The following is a 19,847-nucleotide window of genomic DNA, read 5'->3' on the forward strand; positions in this document are numbered from 1 at the left end:
TTAGGGAGTTTCTCCCCTGGGATGATTTCAATGCTGCAATCAGTGGCATGGTGGTGGTGGTGGGCAATGTGTCAGAAGCCTTTTCACTGAAAACCTCCTTGAGGTCCCAATATTCTTTGGGGATTTTCTCTTCTCCTTTAATCTTCTCCTGCACTGTGGCAGCTAGGTTCGTTTTGGCATTGACTATGTGGGATGTCCTTTCCTTCCCCTCAGGGGGTTTTGCGGAACAAATGCGCAACCACCCTTTCCTCCAGTTCACGTAAGGGTTCCATTTCCGCAGCCACGGTAATCCCAGTATGAGGGGCCAATCCATCCCAGGTGCCATGATGAAACTCAAGTTTTCTTGGTGATCCCCCATCCACATTTCTTCTATTAGTTCAGTTACAAAATGGGCAGGGGCACCCCCAGCGATTGACCCATCCAGCTGACAAAAGACAATGGGAACTTTCAAAGTCCTCAGTCTTAAACACAATTTCTCCACCACCTCCTGGCTGATTACACATCGGGTGCATCCAGAGTCTAAAAGGGCCAGCATTTTCCCCTGGACTCCAAGCAGCCGAGGTGATAGCACTTTTAATTCTACTGGGATGGTCATGGGGCCCCAATCGGGGGCTCACCGAGTGGTCATCATCTGAATCATTTTCACTTTCTTCCGTGGAAGAGGAGGATTCCTTCTCCTCCTGGCCTGGAGGAAGGACATTCAGCATCTCCCACGCCTTCCAGAGCAGTTTCACAGTGTCTCCCTAGCTGCCAGCCAGGTTCCTCCCCACCAGCCGGAGTCAGCATATGCACAAACAGCTCACGAAACTCCTGTGTGTACTCAACCTCAGGCCTCCTCTCTTGGATTAAGGGTTTCAATTTGCTTTTCGCCTTTTGATTTAGGAGACGGCAACACTTTGGAGGAGACCCTGGGGCTTCCCCTGTGGTCTTTTTGCAGCCGCACAGATGGGACAACTGGCTATGTAGGACTCAATGTGTTTTTTCAATGAAGGCCACCCAAATTGCCTCTTAATCAGATGCAAAGTCTTTACAAATCCAAAATGGCCCGCCATTCTGGAATCGTGGGCCTGTTGAAGTACAACAGGTTTCAGGTCAGCCGGAACATACAGTTTAACTCCTACCCACGCCAGTCCATCTTTCATGGTGCATTCATCAGAATGTTTCTTGAACCAGTCATCGGATTCAAGGCAGTCTTTGAGTTTCTTCATTAGGTTCATAGTTACATCCAAGTCCAAGGCTGACAGCCAGGCTATTTTGGATTTGTGAAGACTGTGCATTTGATTAAGAGGCAATTTTGGTGGCCTTCATTGAAAAAAGATATTGAGTCCTACATAGCCAGTTGTCCTGTCTCCAAGGTCTCCTCCAAAGTGTTGCCCGTCCTGGGGCCCCATGAAAGGAGATATAAATGGACTTTATTGTCAAGTTACCGTTATTTGCGTTATCACCGATCTGTTTTCCAAACAGGTTCATTTTGTGCCTTGCTCCAAGATTCCATCAGCGAAGTCATTGGCTAAATTGTTTATTTTACATGTATATAAGTTACATGGAGTTCCTGAACTCATTATGACAGGGAGGTGAACTGATGTCCAGTTCACCTCCCTCTTTTGGAAGGAGTTTCTGAAGTTGATTGGCTCCACCGAGCTAAGCTCCACCCACTATCCTCAGACTAATGGGGCTTGTGAACGGACTAACTCGGTTTTGGAGCAGTACCTCCGATGTTTCATCAATTATGGAACAGGATAATTGGGTTATCATATGCAGAGGTGGCATACAATAATTCTATATACAGCAGTACTGGCATGACCCCTTTTAAAGTTGTGTTTGGTCAGGACTTTGTGTCAATTTCTGAATTGCCTCAAGAGAAACCGCAAATTTTATCCTTGTCTGAGTGGAGTGATTAACTTCGGCAATTTTGGCCCATGACCCACAAAGCATTAGATGCGGCCCACCAGGCTCAGAAAAAACAGGCAGATAAGAAAAGGACTAAGCCAAAAAAGTACCAAGGGTGTTTTTGTCCACCAAGTTTCTGCAAACACCCCAAAATCGAAGAAGCTGGGGCCGAAGTATGTAGGTCTATTCCCCATTGTAAAAAAAATCATAAATCCTGTATCGGTGAAGTTGGACCTGCCAAAGAACCTTAGAAGGATTTATCCTGTATTTCATATGAACCTGTTGAAACCAGAGCACACTTCTCCCTTTTGTCTGACTCAACCTTCACCTCCGATCCCTCTTCTTATTGAGGGAGAGCAACATTTTGAAGTTAAAGACATCTTAGACTCCAGAAAACATAGGGGTCGCATACAGCATTTGGTCTCTTGGAAACATTTTCCCCCTTCCCACGCTGAATGGGTCAACGAATCTCATGTTAGGGCTCCCAGACTTTTGCAGAAGTTCTACACCAATTATCTTGATAAGCCTTGATATTAAGATAGATGTATATACTATATTGTTATTTTGTATTGTTTTTTCCTCTCTCTTTTTCTGCAGGGATGATATCTCTTTCTGAAGGAGGGCCGGATGTCAGCCTCTGCTTCGCTTACTTGCTTTCGGCTGCCATGGCAACGTGGGGGCATGGTATTTGGGATGGGAATAAATGGTACAGGAGTGATAGTCAAAAAGGGAGTTTTGTTCTCAACATCTTCTGCGCATGCTGATGGCCGATGTTAGAACCTGGTCAAGGCCAACCGTCCTGCATACCAACCTGATGATGCTTCTTGGAGATTCAACCCACATGACACCTAAGGGAGTTGCAGATTGGGCAATGGGGTGGGGGTTGTTGGAGGGAGGGGGCTGGGTAAAAAGCTCCCCTCGTCCGGGACCTAATAGTAGATGAGGGGGCAGACCTGGCATGTATTACTGAAACCTGGCTGGGCCCGGAGGGAGGGGTCCCCCTCACTGAAATGTGCCCAGAGGGATTTCAGGTGCTCCACCAGCCGCGACCCCAGGAAAGGGGTGGGGGAGTGGCCGTCATCGTCCGAAGGTCATTAGTTCCTCGTAGGATCCCTGCTCCAGAGCTTGTTGAGTATGAGTCCTTGTTGTTGAAGTTGGACCTTGTGGGTCAAGTGGGCTTGCTATTAACGTACCTACCTCCCAACAGCGTTGCAACAGCCCTCCCCTCGCTCCTCGAGTCAGTAGCCGAGCTGGCGGTAGAGTTCCCCAGGCTTATGGTGCTGGGGGACTTCAACCTGCCTACGCTTGGTGAATGCTCTGATGGGGTGCAGGAGTTCATGGCTTCCATGACAGCCATGGACTTGACCCAAGTAATCCGGGGTTCGACTCATTCAGTGGGTCACACACTTGACCTCGTATTCCTCTCGGAGCAGTGGAGGCGTGATCTAGAATTGAGGGGTATTAAGATCCTGCCCTTGTCATGGTCTGATCACTTCCTACTGAGGCTTGACTTTCGGAAACCAATCCCCCACTGTAGGGAGGAGGAACTGATTAGGTGGTTCCGCCCCAGATGCCTGATGGACCCTATGGGATTTCAGACGGCGCTCGGAGTGATACCTGACACTCTTGTCCACAGTCCGGTCGAGTCCTTAGTCACTGCCTGGAATTAAGCGGCGACGGGGGCTCTAAACCAGATTGCGCCTTTGCGGCCTCTCCAAGGTAGCGGATCCAGGAGAGCTCCTTGGTTTACTGAGGAACTCGGGGAGATGAAGCGCCAAAAGAGACATCTAGAGCGCCGCTGGAGGGCCAGTAAGTCTGAGTCAGACCGAGCACTGATGAAAGCCTATATCAGAGCCTATCTCGTGGCAATACGGGCGGCGAAATGTTCGCATTTTGCCGCTCTTATTGCGTCCACTGAATCGCGCCCAGCCGCCTTGTTTAGGATAACCCGCTCCCTCCTGACACGGATGAACCTTTGCAAGGTAGAGCTGAGGAATTTGTTCAGTATTTAACGGATAAAGTCACTCGGATTCGGACAGACCTGGACTCCAATTGCACGGTACCAGCCGAGGTACCGGGGGAAGGTCTTGAGCGGAGTTTATGGATTGAGTTTCAACTTATCATGCCTGAGGAAGTGGACAAGGCCATGGGAGCGGTGAGCGCCTCCACTTGTATACTGGACCCATGCCCTTCCTGGCTGGTCTCGACCAGCAGGGAGGTAACACGTGGCTGGATCCAGACGATAATTAACACCTCTCTCTGGGTGGGATCCTTCCCGCTCCTCTTAAAGGATGCGGTGGTGAGACCCCTCCTGAAGAAACCGTCTCTGGACCCAGCCATTTTGAGCAACTATCGTCCGGTCTCCAACCTCCCCTTTGTAGGGAAGGTTGTTGAAAAAGTGGTGGCCTCTCAACTCCGACGGTCCTTGGATGAAACCGATTATCTGGATCCCTTTCAGTCCAGTTTCAGGCCTGGCTACAGCACGGAAACTGCTTTGGTCACACTGATCGATGATCTCTGGAGAGCCAGGGATAGGGGCCATGCCTCCATCCTAGTGCTCCTTGACCTCTCAGCGTCCTTCGATACCATCGACCATGGTATCCTTCTGCAGCGGTTACGAGAGGTGGAGTGGGAGGCACCGTTCTTCAGTGGTTCTCCTCCTACCTCTCGGACAGGTCGCAGTAGGTGTTGGTCGGAGGACAGAGGTCAACCCCGAGGCCCATCAATTATGGGGAGCCGCAGGGCTCGGTCCTGTCCCCCCTCCTATTTAACATCTACATGAAGCCGCTGGGTGAGATCATACTGCGGCACGGGATTAAATACCACCAATACGCGGACGATACACAATTGTATCTGTCCGTCCCGTGCCAACTCAGTGAAGCAGTAGAAGTGATGGTCCAGTGCCTGGAGGCTGTCAGGGTCTGGATGGGAACGAACAAGCTTGCGCTCAATCCCGACAAGACCGAATGGCTATTGATGTTCCTTCCAAAAATTGGCTAATTATTCCATCTCTCAGTGTGGGGGGTGAAATTATACGCCACTCAGAGAGGGTTCGCAGTTTGGGAGTTCTCCTGGATCTACAGCTGACTTTAGATTATCGGCTGTGACCAGGGGGGTCTTTGCCCAGATTCGCCTGGTGCACCAATTGCGACCCTATTTGGACCGTGAGGCACTTCAGATAGTCACTCACGCCCTCATGACCTCAAGACTGGACTACTGTAATAAGCTTTACATGGGCTGCCCTTGAAAAGTGTTCGAAAACTTCAGCTAGTCCAGAATGCAGCCGCGCAAGCGATTGTGGGTGCACCTCGGTACACCCACGTTACACCTATCCTCCGCGAGCTGCACTGACTGCCCATTGGTCTCCGGACTCGCTTCAAGGTGCTAGTTGTTACTTATAAAGCCCTACATGGCATCGGACCTGGGTACCTGAGAGACCGCCTTCTGCCAATTACCTCCCAAAGACCAATTCGATTGCACAGGCTTGGCCTTCTCCGGGTTCCATCTGCCAGCCAATGCCGGCTGGCGACCCCCCGGGGGAGAGTCTTCTCTGTTGCTGCTCCGGCCCTCTGGAACGAGCTCCCCATGGAGATCCAGACCCTTACTACCCTCCCAGCCTTCCGTAAAGCTACTAAGTCCTGGCTGTTCTGGCAGGCTGGGGGCTGTTAAAGCACCCAGCCCTGTCTTAATTGTGACTGTTGTGGATTTTTAAATTGTTTGTATTGTCTTATTTATTCCCTCCCTTGTTTATTGTGAGTCCTTCGGGAGTGGGCGGCCTACAAAACCAATAAACCTAACCTAACCTATTTCGCTCTTTTCTGACTTCTTCTGACCTTGCTTTACTTCACTACTATCTATTCATAACTAGTAAAAGTACTTTTAATTCCACAAACAATGGAGTTCAGAGGTTTCTTTCTTGGTTACTGAGGGAGGCACACCTGACAGAAATGTTCCGACAGTGAGAACAATCAAACAATGGAACAGCTTGTCTTCAGAAGTTATGGGAGCTTCTGACTGACTTCCGGTTGATATCTCAGTGAGAACAGCTTGGAAAATAGTGGGCTCCCCTGGAACCCTGCAAAATCCAGCCGTTACCATTTGGCCCTATGGGGTCAAAGCCACCTTTTAGGGGTGGCAAAGAAAGGAGAGGCGCTTCATGGACCACGAGGAACTCACAATTTCCTCGTTAGGTCCAAAGCAAGCTCTCCTGAATGGCAGCAGGGATGACGGCCATTTTTGGCAATCACAAGCTGGGACCATAAGATTTGTGCTGGAGTGGTACGTGGACAGAGCATTGAAACATTAGGTATAAAAATATAAAAAAGAGTTGTAAGACTCTAAGAGAGAAAAATAAAAAGATGATTAAAAAGTCAATAAATAATGGAACTCCAAAAAGGTTGCTGATGGATGATGATAAAATGTATTAATAAAAAGGAAAAAAAAGAAAATACAAATAGAGAAAATAGTACCATACATATTAACAGATAAAAGAATCTATTATAATTAAAATAAACCAATCTTAGTAGATGGAAGTTTATCATTAGGTAATCTAATTGCATTATTAATATTAATAGTGTGTTAAAGTATATTGTGAACTTAAACTTCTAAGGATTAGAAATTGTGGGGATTTTGAGATATATTCCCGGGATTGATTAAATTTTATTAATATGTGGTGTTATTAGTAGTCCTACACCTTTGGGATATTGAAATTATGGTAGAATAATGAGTAATTTTCAAAATATTAAATATTAGTAACTTAGTAGGGGATAACAGACACATGACACAAAGAAATGTTATTTATGTTTAAATGAATTAATGGGAAAAATGATAAAGAATTATAAAGACAGAATAGCACTGTTGAAGGTGGAAGATCAGGATTATGCATACTTATTTGCATCATTACTATTAGCATTGCTTAAAAAAGATTTGACCCAGCCAATACAGCCCACAAAAAATGCATGGTGTGTATTATTATTTAAAAAAGTAAAAATATTTTTTAAAAAGAAGAGGGAGCTTCATGAAAGAGGTTTTCAAGAAGAGATTGATTGGACTGCCATTTGTCAGAAATTATAGAGTGTCTGCTGCTTGAGCAGGGAGTTGGACTAGATAACCTCCCAGGTCCCTTCCAACTCTGTTATTCTGTATTCTGTATAAGGATTGTTTGTGCATGCCAGGAGACTAGAATACATGCACCGAGAGACCCTCCTACCTGATCTACAGGCAATTCCACCTGTGTGTCTTCATCTTCTCCAATTTCCTGCGCATCCATCATCTCCTGCCTTGCCCCTCTCCTTTTATAAATACTTTCATCTTCTGGAAGAAAAAAAAACAGGGCAACATGAGATCCCTTGTGAAAAACATGAACTTCCCCCCTTGCAAACCAGCCCATGAACAACAAAGCCATGGTTTGCATTGCAAGACGTTGGAGGAGGAGTCCTGTGGAGTCTATGCTAGCCCTTTTCCAGCATTTGCTTTCATGAGCTGCTCCGGACATCATCACAGGCCTGGAGCCTCTGGTCCGGTGTTTCTTGATCTTGGCCAGTTCAAGATGGGAGGACTTCGACAGCCAGAATTCTCTAGCTGGCTGGGGAGTTCTGGGATTTGAAGTCCACTCACCTTGAACTGGCCAAGATCGAGAAACACTGAACTAGACTGAAGTAGAATCTACTAGTCAACCCATGCAGCCCACCCTCTCAAGCTCTCTGAACAGAGAGATACGGATGGGGCATTATGTCATGTCCCCATTGACAAAGTTTGCCATGACTTCTCCTTTCTCCTTAAGGGTGGGAGGAACTTTCCCCTTTTGACGCAGGGCATATCCTGTATGGGGTCCTTGCAGCGATCTGAATGTGGAGGTTTTCATGATGATTAAGGACCTGAAGACTAAAATATATGAAGAATGGTTGCAGGAATTGGGTATGGTTAGTCTAAAGAAAAGAAGAACTAGGGGTGGCATGATAGCAGTATTCCAATATCTCAGGGGCTGCCACAAAGAAGGGGTGTACCTATTCTCCAAAGCATCTGAAGGCAGGACAAGAAGCAATGGATGGAAGCTTGTCAAGGAGAGAACCAACCTAGAACTAAAGGGAAAAAATCCTCTCTGTGAGAACAATTAACCAGTGAATGGCTTCCCTCCAGAAGTTGTGGATGCTTCATCACTGGAGGTATTTAAGAAAAGATTAGACAGCCATTTGTCCAAAACGGTATAGGGTCTCCTGCATGAACAGGGTGTTGGACTAGATAACCTCCAAGGTCCCTTCCAACCCTATTATTCTGTATTATTCTATATAAATTCCTATTTATGGGATCAGCAGTTCAGTCACTCCCTGAAGCAAATGTGGCTCATGAAAGCTGCTGCCTGTTAGCAAAATGGGGTCATCGGCAAAAGGCCTCCAGACTCCTCCTGACTGGCATTTTACTGAAGTCATCCAAGGCCATCACAAAGCAGCCTGAGTTTAAAAGTCTTCCTCCTATTAAGCATGCTCCATGTGCGGTGGCCAGGGCATGGCTGGCTGAGGAATTCTGGGAGTTGGAAGTCCCCACATGGGTTTCTTAAAGATTGAGAAACACAGCCCTAGCGATTCTGCAGACAACTGATGGGTTTTTGATAGCAAAACAGAAGGGTTTTGCCTCTGGCTTCTCCCAGAATTTTCTGGTCTTCTGAATTTGGGAAGCCCTGGATTTCCCTGTGTTCTTCAAACAAACCCAGCCCAACCTTCCCTTGTCTTCTCCAAGAACACCTGAGGCCACCATCTGCTCCTCACAAGCCATGCAGGAGCCAAGCACCTAGCATATCATTGTGTGCAAATTTAGCCGGTCAGATGTTTAACAATAATTAAAGATTATCCCATGTGTAATTTGCCTACTTAACAAATTCATTTGGCAGCTTCCTCTGAAAAATGTTTCTGACCGACTGGCGCAGCATGATGGGCCTTGAAACTCCCCAGGGACCCTGGACTGAAGAATCAGAGGTCTGTTGCTTCAGCCCATCCTTCCCAATTTCCTTGGATGCTCCCATTGGTCCACAGTTGAGCAGCCTGATGCCCTCCAGGAGCTAGATTCACAAGGAGCATGGCCAAAGCCCACATCACCATAGCACCCTCACCAGTTGTAGTCCACCCTCCGTCTCTCAGGCCTAGACACGCCTGCTTCTCCTTTTCCCTTTATTCCTTTACCTTGGGTAGAATAGTTGCCAGGGTCCTGGTTCACTTGTCCAACCTGGCTTGGCTTGGCGTGGAAGACAGATGTCCCTTTGTCTTGGTGAGGATATTTCTTGGCTGGCTTGGGCTCAGAGGGACTTGGAGGGTCTCTCGCAGGCACAATCCCTGTGGAATGCACCCGCCAAAGTTTCAGCTGGAAGTTCAAGGAATGTTCATCAGGGTCTTTCAGATGTTAGTCCTGGCCTGTTCAAATCTTCTCCAAACATCCCCAGCATCTATTTCCATTCTCTCAAAGTCCCCCCACCCTCCATCTCTTTTCATGCAAAAAAAAAATCATTTCCTGCAGAAAAGGTGCCACAGCACCCCTGCTTTTGGATCTGTAGCCATTGGGAAAGCAAGGAGTCTCTGGCACACCCCCAGCGCTGCAAGATTTCAACTCGCCCCAGCTCCATCCAGACCAGGAAGGACGGCAAGAAATCCAAGCCTTGTTTGATGGGAAGCCACTTCCCCACACTTGCTCTAGAGAGACTTCCCAGGACAGGCTCTGGCCCGGCACTTTGGGATTTTAAGGCCCTGAATCCACAAGGCCCAAAGAAGTGTGTCTGACTTTCACAAGACTCCAGAGTTTGCAAAAGGCTAAATTATTATTACAGGTATAATAATAATACAGGTCAACTTATGTCCAAGCACTTAGCAACCATTTGAAATTATGATGGGCCGCAAAACAGGTAGTTGGGACCGAGAGTTGGAGTTAAAATGACTGACACCCCCCCCTACAGTCACACAATTGTGTTTCGAATGCTCAGCAACCAAAGTGCATTTACAACCATTTGCAGCATCCTGTATTGCAGTCTCATAACCACAATTGACTTTTTGGCCACAAACTGATGTTTCCAGCAAAAAGTGGCCATTGTGAACAATGAGTCTACTTAACAACCAGAAATTGACTTAAAAACCACGATTCTCTTAACAACTGCCCAAAAAAATCCTAAAATCAGGCTGGCCCCATGATGACCCACTTAACAATGTAAAATCTTCTTTTCATAAAACTTATTAGAAGAAAAAGGCAGGACATTTGGAAAAGTCAAAAGGGCAGCTGTGGCTACAGAATCCAAACCCTTCCATGTGCTTTGTATTTTTTAAAAGGGTGGAACTTGGATGAGGCCATTGCAGCTGCTATCTTGACTTTTTGGACACCCACAAATTCCTGCAGATGCCCCTGTGGATTAAGAGTTGAACCCAAATCAGCACAGGAGGGTGGGTGCAGTGGTGGGTTTCAATCCCATTCCAATTGGCAACGCTCCAGCTACTCCGCAGAGCATCGCGCAAGCGCTATATGCGCCATGCGCATGTGCAGCAACTTTAAAACACAGGTAAGGAGCTCGGGCGGGCAGGTGGGCATTCTGGAGCACCGTACCGGAGCGGTATCTGGTGCTCCGGGCTGGCTCCTGTACCGGGGTGTACTGCCTGCAACCCACCCCTGGGTGAGTGTAAGGTTTTAGGCTGGGTTGATAAGAGAGCCTGCTTCCGAAGTCTCAGGAAATAGTGTTATTTCCTACCAATCAGCTGGAGGTCTAAGATGCAGGCAGGCCATCTTGCCAAACTTTGCTTGGGCTTTCCGGTACACACAAGTGGGCCACAATATTCATGAAATTAGCACACCGAGCCTTTTATCGTAGAGGAAAAATCAATATTCCTCAGAATGAGGTTTTTAATGCAGAAACTTCAGTGTTTTATGTATGTATAATGTAATTTAGAGGTATTTGAGAATATAGAATCCCACTTTCAACCAACATGAAACATTAAAATCCTGAACTTTTTGATTTAAGCTTGGTAGGCTAAACCTTCCCAATTCGCTTTACCTGTTGCGCTGGCTTGAGGAGTGCCGAGTCACTGGCTCCGTCTTCACAGACCATCTGGCGAGAATAGAATTGAACAGAAATAACTAAAACAGGTAAATGACATTGTGAGATGTTGCTGTTTCTGATCTTAACTAATGCAAGAACAAAAACTGGTAAGACATTAGAGAAATACCAGTTAAATGTGATGTTGTGCACATTTTATTTATTTAAAGAAAAAATCTGATCACTACACATCAAGAAGCATTATCAGCCCACAACCTCCGAAAGGCTTCCAAGTGATAAAAAGTAAATGTTTGGCCACTTTATTTTTTCCCTCCCTCCGACAAATGACCCGGGTAAGTGAATGTTCTTCTTTCAGCACAGCTATGGGGGATTTTGGGACAGGCTGAGGACATTCTCGCCAAATGGATACCATGCATGCAAAACCTATCTACCACTACACAGGAAAAGTAACGGATGCTCACTGTGTCCTGCCTCCTTCCTTCTGCCGAAGGCTCCATGCTACCACCCCCTCCTCACTTTACCCTTTTTCTGGGCAAGGGCACATAGAGCCAGAGGCTACTCTAGCTTATATTTGGGGCCCTTGCACTGACTGAGGATGGCACTTTGCATTGCAGGATGCTACTTCTCCCCAGACTTAATAAAAACATTTAGACCAGTAATAGGCTTTTGCCTTCTAAGAGAACAATTAAAGCATTTTAATTTGGTCCCTATTAATGAATACCACATCCATGGGAAGTAATAAGGGGAGAAAAAGGACCCTCTTTTCTGGGATTTGTCCAAGAAGTGGAATGTCTGCTCTGTGGTCTCCTAGGAGAGGGGGGAAGCTACTTGAGCAGAATTCCTCCACAATTTTCAGGATCTGCTCAGCTCAAGCCACAAGAATTTCCCCTCACTAGGAGGCATGGCCATATCTGACCCATCTGTTAACCCCAAACACAGCAGGAGCCATTTTATTTTTAAAAAAATCTAACAGGAACATTTAAAGGTTACACATCTTCTCCAGAGGCAAAGCATCCTTGCTCCTTTTCAGACAGGGGCTGCCTTAGGAAATCCGCCATCGTGGCTACTTACCCCCCGATTGTAGCTCCTACTTCTGTTAGAAGGAAAGTTCCTATGGGCAGAAAAGCAGCACATTCTTATCCACAGCATGTTTTTCCTACCTTACTGAGATACCTTACAGGGTAATGGGCAGAAGGAATCACTTTGAGGAACAGGAAGGAGAGCTGCTCCCCAGACAACAGATAAGAAAAATCTGAGCGTGGCTGAGAAAGCGTCTCAGACAACCATCACTCTAGTTCTTCTGAAGAGAAAAGGAAGGGGCAAGGGAGCATATTCACACTTGCAAGATCCTGTTACTATGGCTCTTACAGTAAAAACTGTTGACCGCTCCATGGCGTTAGTTTCTTAGCCTGGACTACCTTGACATTCAGAGTCTGTAGGCCCAGCACACCCTGCCTCTCAGCTGGGGTTGGCTCTTTTTATGTCCTAGTGGCTTTCTCTGAGAGTACAGCTCTCTTCTTGGTTAGATAGTCGGTTTTTTGTCTATGGAGATTCTCAATCATCCAAGGCATGCTTGTCCCAAAGATGCTTTTCCAAAAAAATAACTGGACCTTCTTGGTTTGTTTCTTTGAAAACATTTTGCTTCTCATCCAAGAAACTGAAGAACTGAAACTGGAGAAGCTTCTTTGATAAGAAGCGAAATGTTTTCAAGGAAAAAAACAAGAAAGTTCAGTTGCTTTTTGGAAAAGCACCTTTGGGACACTGTTGCTTACTGTTAGCTTGTTTGGCAATTCCTCATTGGGGTATTGTTTGCTTCTTGATTGTTGGTCTAGTATTAATCTTGGTATTAATCTGTTTATCTGGATATTGATTGCTGGCAAGGATGTGTTTGGGCCTTTTTCTTTTCTTTTCTTTTCTTTTGATGGATTCTGACAGGGCAAGGCACTGGTGTATAAAAGACAGCAAAAGACACCACTCCCTTGTAGCACTGATGATGTTACTTAGTTGAGTAACGAAGTGTCTGCAAGAAAACCACCAAGGTCAGAGAGCACTCAGGATTCCACAGTAGACCCTGTTTCCCCTTCAGAGAACACAAATTATGACCTCTCCCAAATTTCCCCAACATCTCATTTTGTTTCCCTCAAACAAGGAAGAGAAGACTGGAAGCACAGAGGTATTGGGAGAAGAGGTTTGGACAACACTGCTTTTTTTCTGTTTTTTTTTTTTCTCATGCAAGTTTTTTTTTTTTAATTTTTAAACCTTTATTGAAAATTAAACTTTAAAATACAAATACCTTTAAAATAGTTTTGTATAAGTTACAATCCTTTTTTGACAGTCCCATTTGTTATTCAAATACATTTTTATACATTCCTATATCTATACATCTGTTTCTAAGCTGCCCCTCCTGGCTGGTCGCAAACAGCAGGAAGGTGACACGTGGCTGGATCCAGGCAATAGTCAACACCTCTCTCTGGGAGGGATGCTTCCTGCCCCTCCTAAAGGCGGCGGTGGTGAGACCCCTCCTGAAGAAGCCATCTTTGGATCCAGCCATCTTGGGTAACTATCATCCAGTTTCCAACCTCCCCTTTGTTGGGAAGGTTGTTGAGAAAGTGGTGGCCTTTCAGCTCCGGCGGTCCTTGGATGAAACTGATTATCTGGATTCCTTTCAGTCCGGTTTCAGGCCTGGCTACAGCACGGAAACTGCTTTGGCTGCGCTGATCGATGATCTCTGGAGAGCCAGGGATGGGGGCCATGCCTCCATCCTAGTGCTCCTTGACCTCTCAGCGGCCTTCGATACCATCGACCATGGTATCCTTCTGCAGCAGTTACGGGAGGTAGGAGTGGGAGGCACCGTTCTTTGGTGGTTCTCCTCCTACCTCTCGGACAGGTCGCAGTCGGTGTTGGTCGGAGGGCAGAGATCGACCCCTAGGCCCCTTAATTACGGGGTGCCACAGGGTTCGGTCCTGTCCCCCCTCCTGTTTAATATCTACATGAAGCCGCTAGGTGAGATCATTCGCCGGCACGGGATAAAATACCATCAATATGTGGACGATACACAGTTGTATCTGTCCGCCCCGTGTCAACTCAGTGAAGCGGTTGAAGTGATGTGTCAGTGCCTGGAGGCTGTCAGGATCTGGATGGGGTTGAACAAGCTTGCGCTCAATCCTGACAAGACCGAGTGGCTGTTGCTGTTCCTTCCCAAAGATTGGCCTTGTATTCCATCTCTCAGGCTGGGGGAGTCAAACTTTACGCCCCTCAGACAGGGTTCGCAATTTGGGAGTCCTGAACCCACAGCTGATTTTAGAACACCACTTGTCGGCTGTGACCAGGGGGGGGCATTTGCCCAGGTTCGCCTGGTTCACCAATTGCGACCCTACCTGAACCGGGAGGCTCTTAGAACAGTCATTCACGCCCTTGTGACCTCAAGACTGGACTACTGTAACACGCTCTACATGGGGCTGCCCTTGAAGAGCATTCGGAGACTTCAGCTTGTCCAGCATGCAGCCGCGCAAGCGATTGTGGGTGCACCTCGGTACACCCACGTCACACCTATCCTCTACGAGCTGCACTGGCTGCCTGTTGGTCTCCGGACTCGCTTCAAGGTGCTAGTCATTACTTTTAAAGTCCTACATGGCATTGGACCTGGGTACTTGAGAGACCGACTCCTGCCGATCACGTCCCTACGACCAATTAGATCCCACAGATTAGGCCTCCTCTGAATTCCATCTGCTAGCCAATGTCGACTGTCGACCCCTCGTGGGAGGGCCTTCTCTGTGGCTGCTCCGGCCCTCTGGAACGATCTCCCCGTGGAGATCCGGACCCTCACTACCCTTCCAGCTTTCCGCAAAGCCACTAAGACTGACCGTTGACTTACCTGAACAGTCCTTCTATGTGTGCTGCGAGGGGAATCCAATCATGGGTTAACTTTGTCCATTAGCCTAGAGACTGAGTATGCAAATCTTGACCACGCCTCCTCTGACTGGACCGGATCAGTTTTGCACGAAGTCAGCCGTTGAAAGATGCATGCCAATGTCACTCATGGCCACAGCCACGCAGGTATTAAGTCACGTCCAGAGAAAGTCCAGTCAGGCGAAAGTCAAGGTTAGTCATAAGTCAAAGTCAAGGAGAAGCCCTGGCCAGCCGAAACTGCGGGCGGGTTTGGATTCCCCTCGCAGCACACATAGAAGGACCGTTCAGGTAAGTCAATGGTCGTTCTCCTGTGTGCTGCTTGGGGAATCCAATCATGGGACATGCCAAAGCAATTAAGTCCCAGGGCGGGAGCTAGGCTGGTCAGGATCCTCCGCAGACGAAAGAACCCTTTGTAACACTCTCTGCCCAAAGGAGGCCTCAGCCGAGGCGTATACGTCAACTTTGTAGTGTCTAATAAATGGCGAGGGCGACGCCCAAGTAGCTGCCCTGCAGATCTCCTCCACCAAGGCTTGCGTAGCCCAGGCCACCGTGGTAGCCGCACTTCTGGTAGAATGAGGCGTAATACGTCTGGGAACCGGTTGGGATTGACTGTCGTACGCCAAAGCGATGCACGCCTTCAACCATCGGCCGATAGTGTGGGAGGACACCTTCTGTCCCATGGACGATGGCTGGAAGGAAACAAAGAGCGCCTCCAATCTTCTGAACGAAGCCATGCGCTTTACATAACATCGGAGGGTCCTACGAACATCCAAATGATGCCACTGGCGCTCTTGGGGATGGGAAGGGTGCGGGCAAAAGTCTGGAAGGACGAGCTCCTGAGCCCTGTGGAACAACGTATTGACCTTCGGAAGGAAGGAAGGGTCCAAACGGAGGACTACTCTGTTAGGATGGAATATGCAGAGATCCGCACACACAGACAGCGCCGCCAACTCCGAAACCCTCCTGGCCGATGTAATGGCCACCAGGAACACAGTCTTAAGTGTCAGCAGCCGAAGGCTGATGGATCGGATAGGCTCGAACGGGGCAGACGTGAGAGCCCTGAGCACCAAGGTCAAGTCCCAGGTAGGATAACGGTGGACTGTCGGAGGTCTCAAGTTTGTCGCACCCTTCAGGAAAGCCTTGACCCGTGAATGCTGGGACAAGGAACGGCCCTGGCCGCCTCCCACCACCATGGATAATGCTGTGACTTACCGACGGAGCGTGTTAGGTGCGAGGCCTTTATTAAGTCCTGATTGTAAGAAGTCCAAGACCTGTGGCACCGAAGCCATGATAGGGTCAGCCCCGGTACGACGGCACCACCTACAGAAGGCCTGCCAGGTGGCCTCGTAAATACGAGTAGTGGATGGACATCGGGCCGCCTGGATAGTATTAATCACTTGACTCGAATAGTGAAGGCCAGTCAGAATAGCCCGCTCACGTGCCACACAGCTAACTGCAGGAGCTGTTCGGATGGATGAGAGCCCCCTGGTTGAGCTGGATCTGGTCGTCCGGAATCCTCCACGGCCGCGAGACCGACAGGTGCATGAGGTCTGCGTACCAGGGACGTCTGGACCAGCATTCCTTCTAAGCTGCGTGCGTGAGCGGCCGCGCAGGTAACAAAGAAACACCGCGCACAAGTTTCAAAGTGCAGCGCAGTGTTTTTTAATATCTTTAAATGTGACTGGAAATATCCCCCTTCCCTCCTTTCTGAACTCTGATTTCTGATTGGTGAAATCAAGGAAAACTCTGCCCGGAGACCGATGATGCTGCAGAAGGGAGAATTCCTCCCCCACGTGTCCACTCCATTCCCTACCCAACTGCACATGCGACACACACACACACACACACACACACACAGAGCGAGAGAGAGAAAACGCATGGACTTCCTCTCCCCAAAGACTTTCCTGAAGCCTGGGGGGGGGGCAGAAATGGCCTCCCCGCCCTCCTAGATGCCCCCTGGAAGTCAGAGACAGATCGTGTCCGAACTTGTAGTTGGCCCTTTGGGGGCGTTTCTTGCCCTCTGCAGCCCCCGGGGGCTTCCCTGAAGCCACGTCCGGCTTCTCCGGGAGGCCGTTGGTGCTTCCGGAGACGGTGGTGGTGAGACTCGGGGCTCCCGGGCGGCCGATGTGCGCAGGGCGCTGGGCTGGTTCCAGTTGCAAAATGTCAGCAATCTCCCCGTTCTGCCAGGCGGCTGCCAAAGGGAAGGGAGGGTTAGGGCGCTTCTCCCAACAGCCCAGGGCCGGCTCCTCTGCCTTCCTCGGCAGTTGGGAGAGCGCTGCGCCCCTTTCAGTCTCCCTGGGGGCCGCCAGGGTTGCTGCGGCTGGAGACGAGCGCTGCTGGGGAGGTCAGTGGGGGGGGGAGGAGAAGGGAAACTTCTGCTCGGGACGCCTTTTCCCTCCTCTCCCCCGGATCTCCCCCCCCCCCGGCAGCGCTCGCCCCGCGCGGCAGCAAAGGGTCCGCTTGTCACGGGGGCTGCCTGCCACCGATCAGCTGAGAGGCTGGCAAAGAAGCGGCTCTCGGAGGAAGAAGGCAGGGATGCTGGCTGCCATTCGCTTCCCTTCCTGTTCGCCGCCGCCTGCAGCCCTGGCCCCGCCTACACTGTAGGCTCTCCGGCTTGGGGGGGGGGGGTAGGGGTTGGACTAGATGTCTCTTCCAACTCTGATTCACTTAACAACTGTGTTACTAATTTAGAAACTGCCGCGATTCACTTAACAACCACATTACTAATTTGAAAACTGCAGCAATTCACTTAACAACCGTTACTAATTTAAAAACTGCGGTGATTCACTTAACAACCCTGTTACCAATTTAAAAACTTGTGATTCACTTAACAACTGCATTACTAATTTAAAAACTGCAGTGATTCACTTAACTGTGTTACTAATTTAAAAACTAGTGATTCACTTAACAACCCTGTTACTAATTTAAAAACTAGTGATTCACTTAAGAACCGTGTTAATTTATAAATTAATGATTCACTTTAACAACTGCATTATTAATTTAAAAACTGCAGTGATTCACTTAACAACCCTGTTACTAATTTAAAAACTAGTGATTCACTTAACAACCGTGTTACTAATTTATAAATTAGTGATTCACTTAACAAGCGTGTTATTAATTTAAAAACTGCAATGATTCACTTAACAACCATGTTACTAATTTTAAAACTTCAATGATTCACTTAACAACAGCATTAATTTAAAAACTGCAGCAATTCAGTTAACAACCATGTTACTAATTTAAGAACTAGTGATTCACTTAACAACCGTGTTACTAATTTAAAAACTGCAGCCATTCATTTAACAACCGTGATCCTAATTTAAAAACTGCAGTAATTCACTTAACAACCGTGTTAATAATTTAAAAACTGCAGCGATACACTTAACAACCGTGTTACTAATTTAAAAACTGCAGAGATTCACTTAACAACCATGTTACTAATTTAAAAACGGCAGTGATTCACTTAACAACTGCATTACTAATTTAAAAACTGCAGCAATTCACTTAACAACCATGTTGCTAATGGAAGCGGAAGCGCAACAGCCAATGTTGGGGAAGGGGAAGCGCCACGCTCCCCTGTTCTCGCCAAGGACCTGGAGAAAGAGCTTGGATCAGGGCCAACACACACACACGTTTAGTCTGGGAGGGGATTCCTTTCTGGTTGATTCTGAAAGTGTAGGGTCATATACCTCTTTCCCTTATCTGTCAGGGGGAGGCTTTTGCTGACACTTGCATGCTGTCATTATGTATTTTCTTTTTAAATGCTTTGAATTAGTCTTCTGTTTTTTTACCAATGGCACAAGAGAAGAAAGGGATAATTTTCAGGAAATAGAAAACTAAGCTACGGTATTGGCTCGCATCTTTTATGCATCTTTGCATTTTTACATCTGAAAATTAGTACTTACAAATCATCACAAACTCCATGCATTATTATACTATTTGCATATGAAAGGGCTGTATATTAAATGAGCCATTTAATATATTGAAAGCCAACTTTATTTTCTGTTGGTTCATCCTCTCAAAGGTGACTGATCAGATTTCTTTAGCAAGTTCAAATTGGCCTAACCTCCATGTAGATTGTTTTGGCAGCAGTAAAGAGTCTACTAGTTTTTGGGGGATCAGCCATGGTCAGCTAGGTGTTACCATCCATAGCATTGATACAGCAAATGGTTCCAGTTCTTGGATCATCATATAAAAACAAATGGTTAAATATAGTTTACAGCCATCCAATATATAAATGTTGTATACGTGCAACTCAATAAATAATAGGTTTATGTACCCCAATTGCTAATCTACATCAATGGGTAATTTATTCATAACTTGCTAATATCACTGCAGACTATTGGATAGTAAGTGGGGGAAGTACAAAGCATATAAAGTAATTCATAGTATGGAAAATGTGGATAGAGGGAAGTTTTGATCCTTTCCCCATAGAGAGTCATCCATTGAACTTGAATACAAGTAGTCCTCAATTTACTATATATATTATATAGTTATATATTATATAACACTTTTAATTAAGCGAGTACCTTGAATAAACATAACTTTGAGTTTCAAATAACACTGATTTCGTTGTTGTCTTGGGTGAAATCTGTGAAAAAAATTCAGGTGCTCAGGAATGAAAATGTGTCGCTCAAACACTATACTTTTCCGCACACACTGAAAAAAAATTAGAGGGAACATTGGTCTGGACCACATCGGCGCAACCAACAGCACCTCCGCCTGTTCTGTCAGAATCTTCTGGATGACCGACGGAAGAATCGGGAGAGGGGGAAAAGCATAAAGGAGGCCGGCCGGCCAAGGACTGCGTAGAGCATCCACCGTCTCTGCTCCGGGGACATGGTACCTGGCGTAAAACCTCGGAAGTTGTGTGTTGTGCCGTTGCGCAAACAGATCTACCTCGGGACAGCCGAACCGGCAAGAGAGTTCCCGGAAGAGGTCGGGGTGGAGTTGCCACTCCGCTTGATCCACCGTGGCTCTGCTCAGCCAGTCTGCCTGTGTGTTGGCCACACCTGAGATGTGC

The 19,847-nt window shown here is 47.4% G+C and overlaps 1 protein-coding gene across 1 annotated transcript in view; it reads right to left on the reverse strand.

Annotated features, from left to right (window-relative positions):
* DCDC2B (doublecortin domain containing 2B) overlaps positions 1-19,847 on the reverse strand; it is a 37,322-nt gene that overhangs the window by 4,185 nt on the left and 13,290 nt on the right. The window contains exons 6-9 of the mRNA XM_014057662.2: positions 11,987-12,026; positions 10,913-10,966; positions 9,066-9,243; positions 7,100-7,203 (exon numbers count right to left, since the gene is read on the reverse strand). Of these exons, the coding sequence (XP_013913137.2) occupies positions 7,100-7,203; positions 9,066-9,243; positions 10,913-10,966; positions 11,987-12,026 (376 nt within the window). The remainder of the gene's footprint in view (positions 1-7,099; positions 7,204-9,065; positions 9,244-10,912; positions 10,967-11,986; positions 12,027-19,847) is intronic.

This window comes from Thamnophis sirtalis, unplaced genomic scaffold, assembly GCF_051295495.1.
Source record: "Thamnophis sirtalis isolate CommonGarterSnake01/CBP01778 unplaced genomic scaffold, rThaSir2_p1.2 scaffold_13, whole genome shotgun sequence".
Lineage (NCBI taxonomy): Eukaryota > Metazoa > Chordata > Lepidosauria > Squamata > Natricidae > Thamnophis > Thamnophis sirtalis.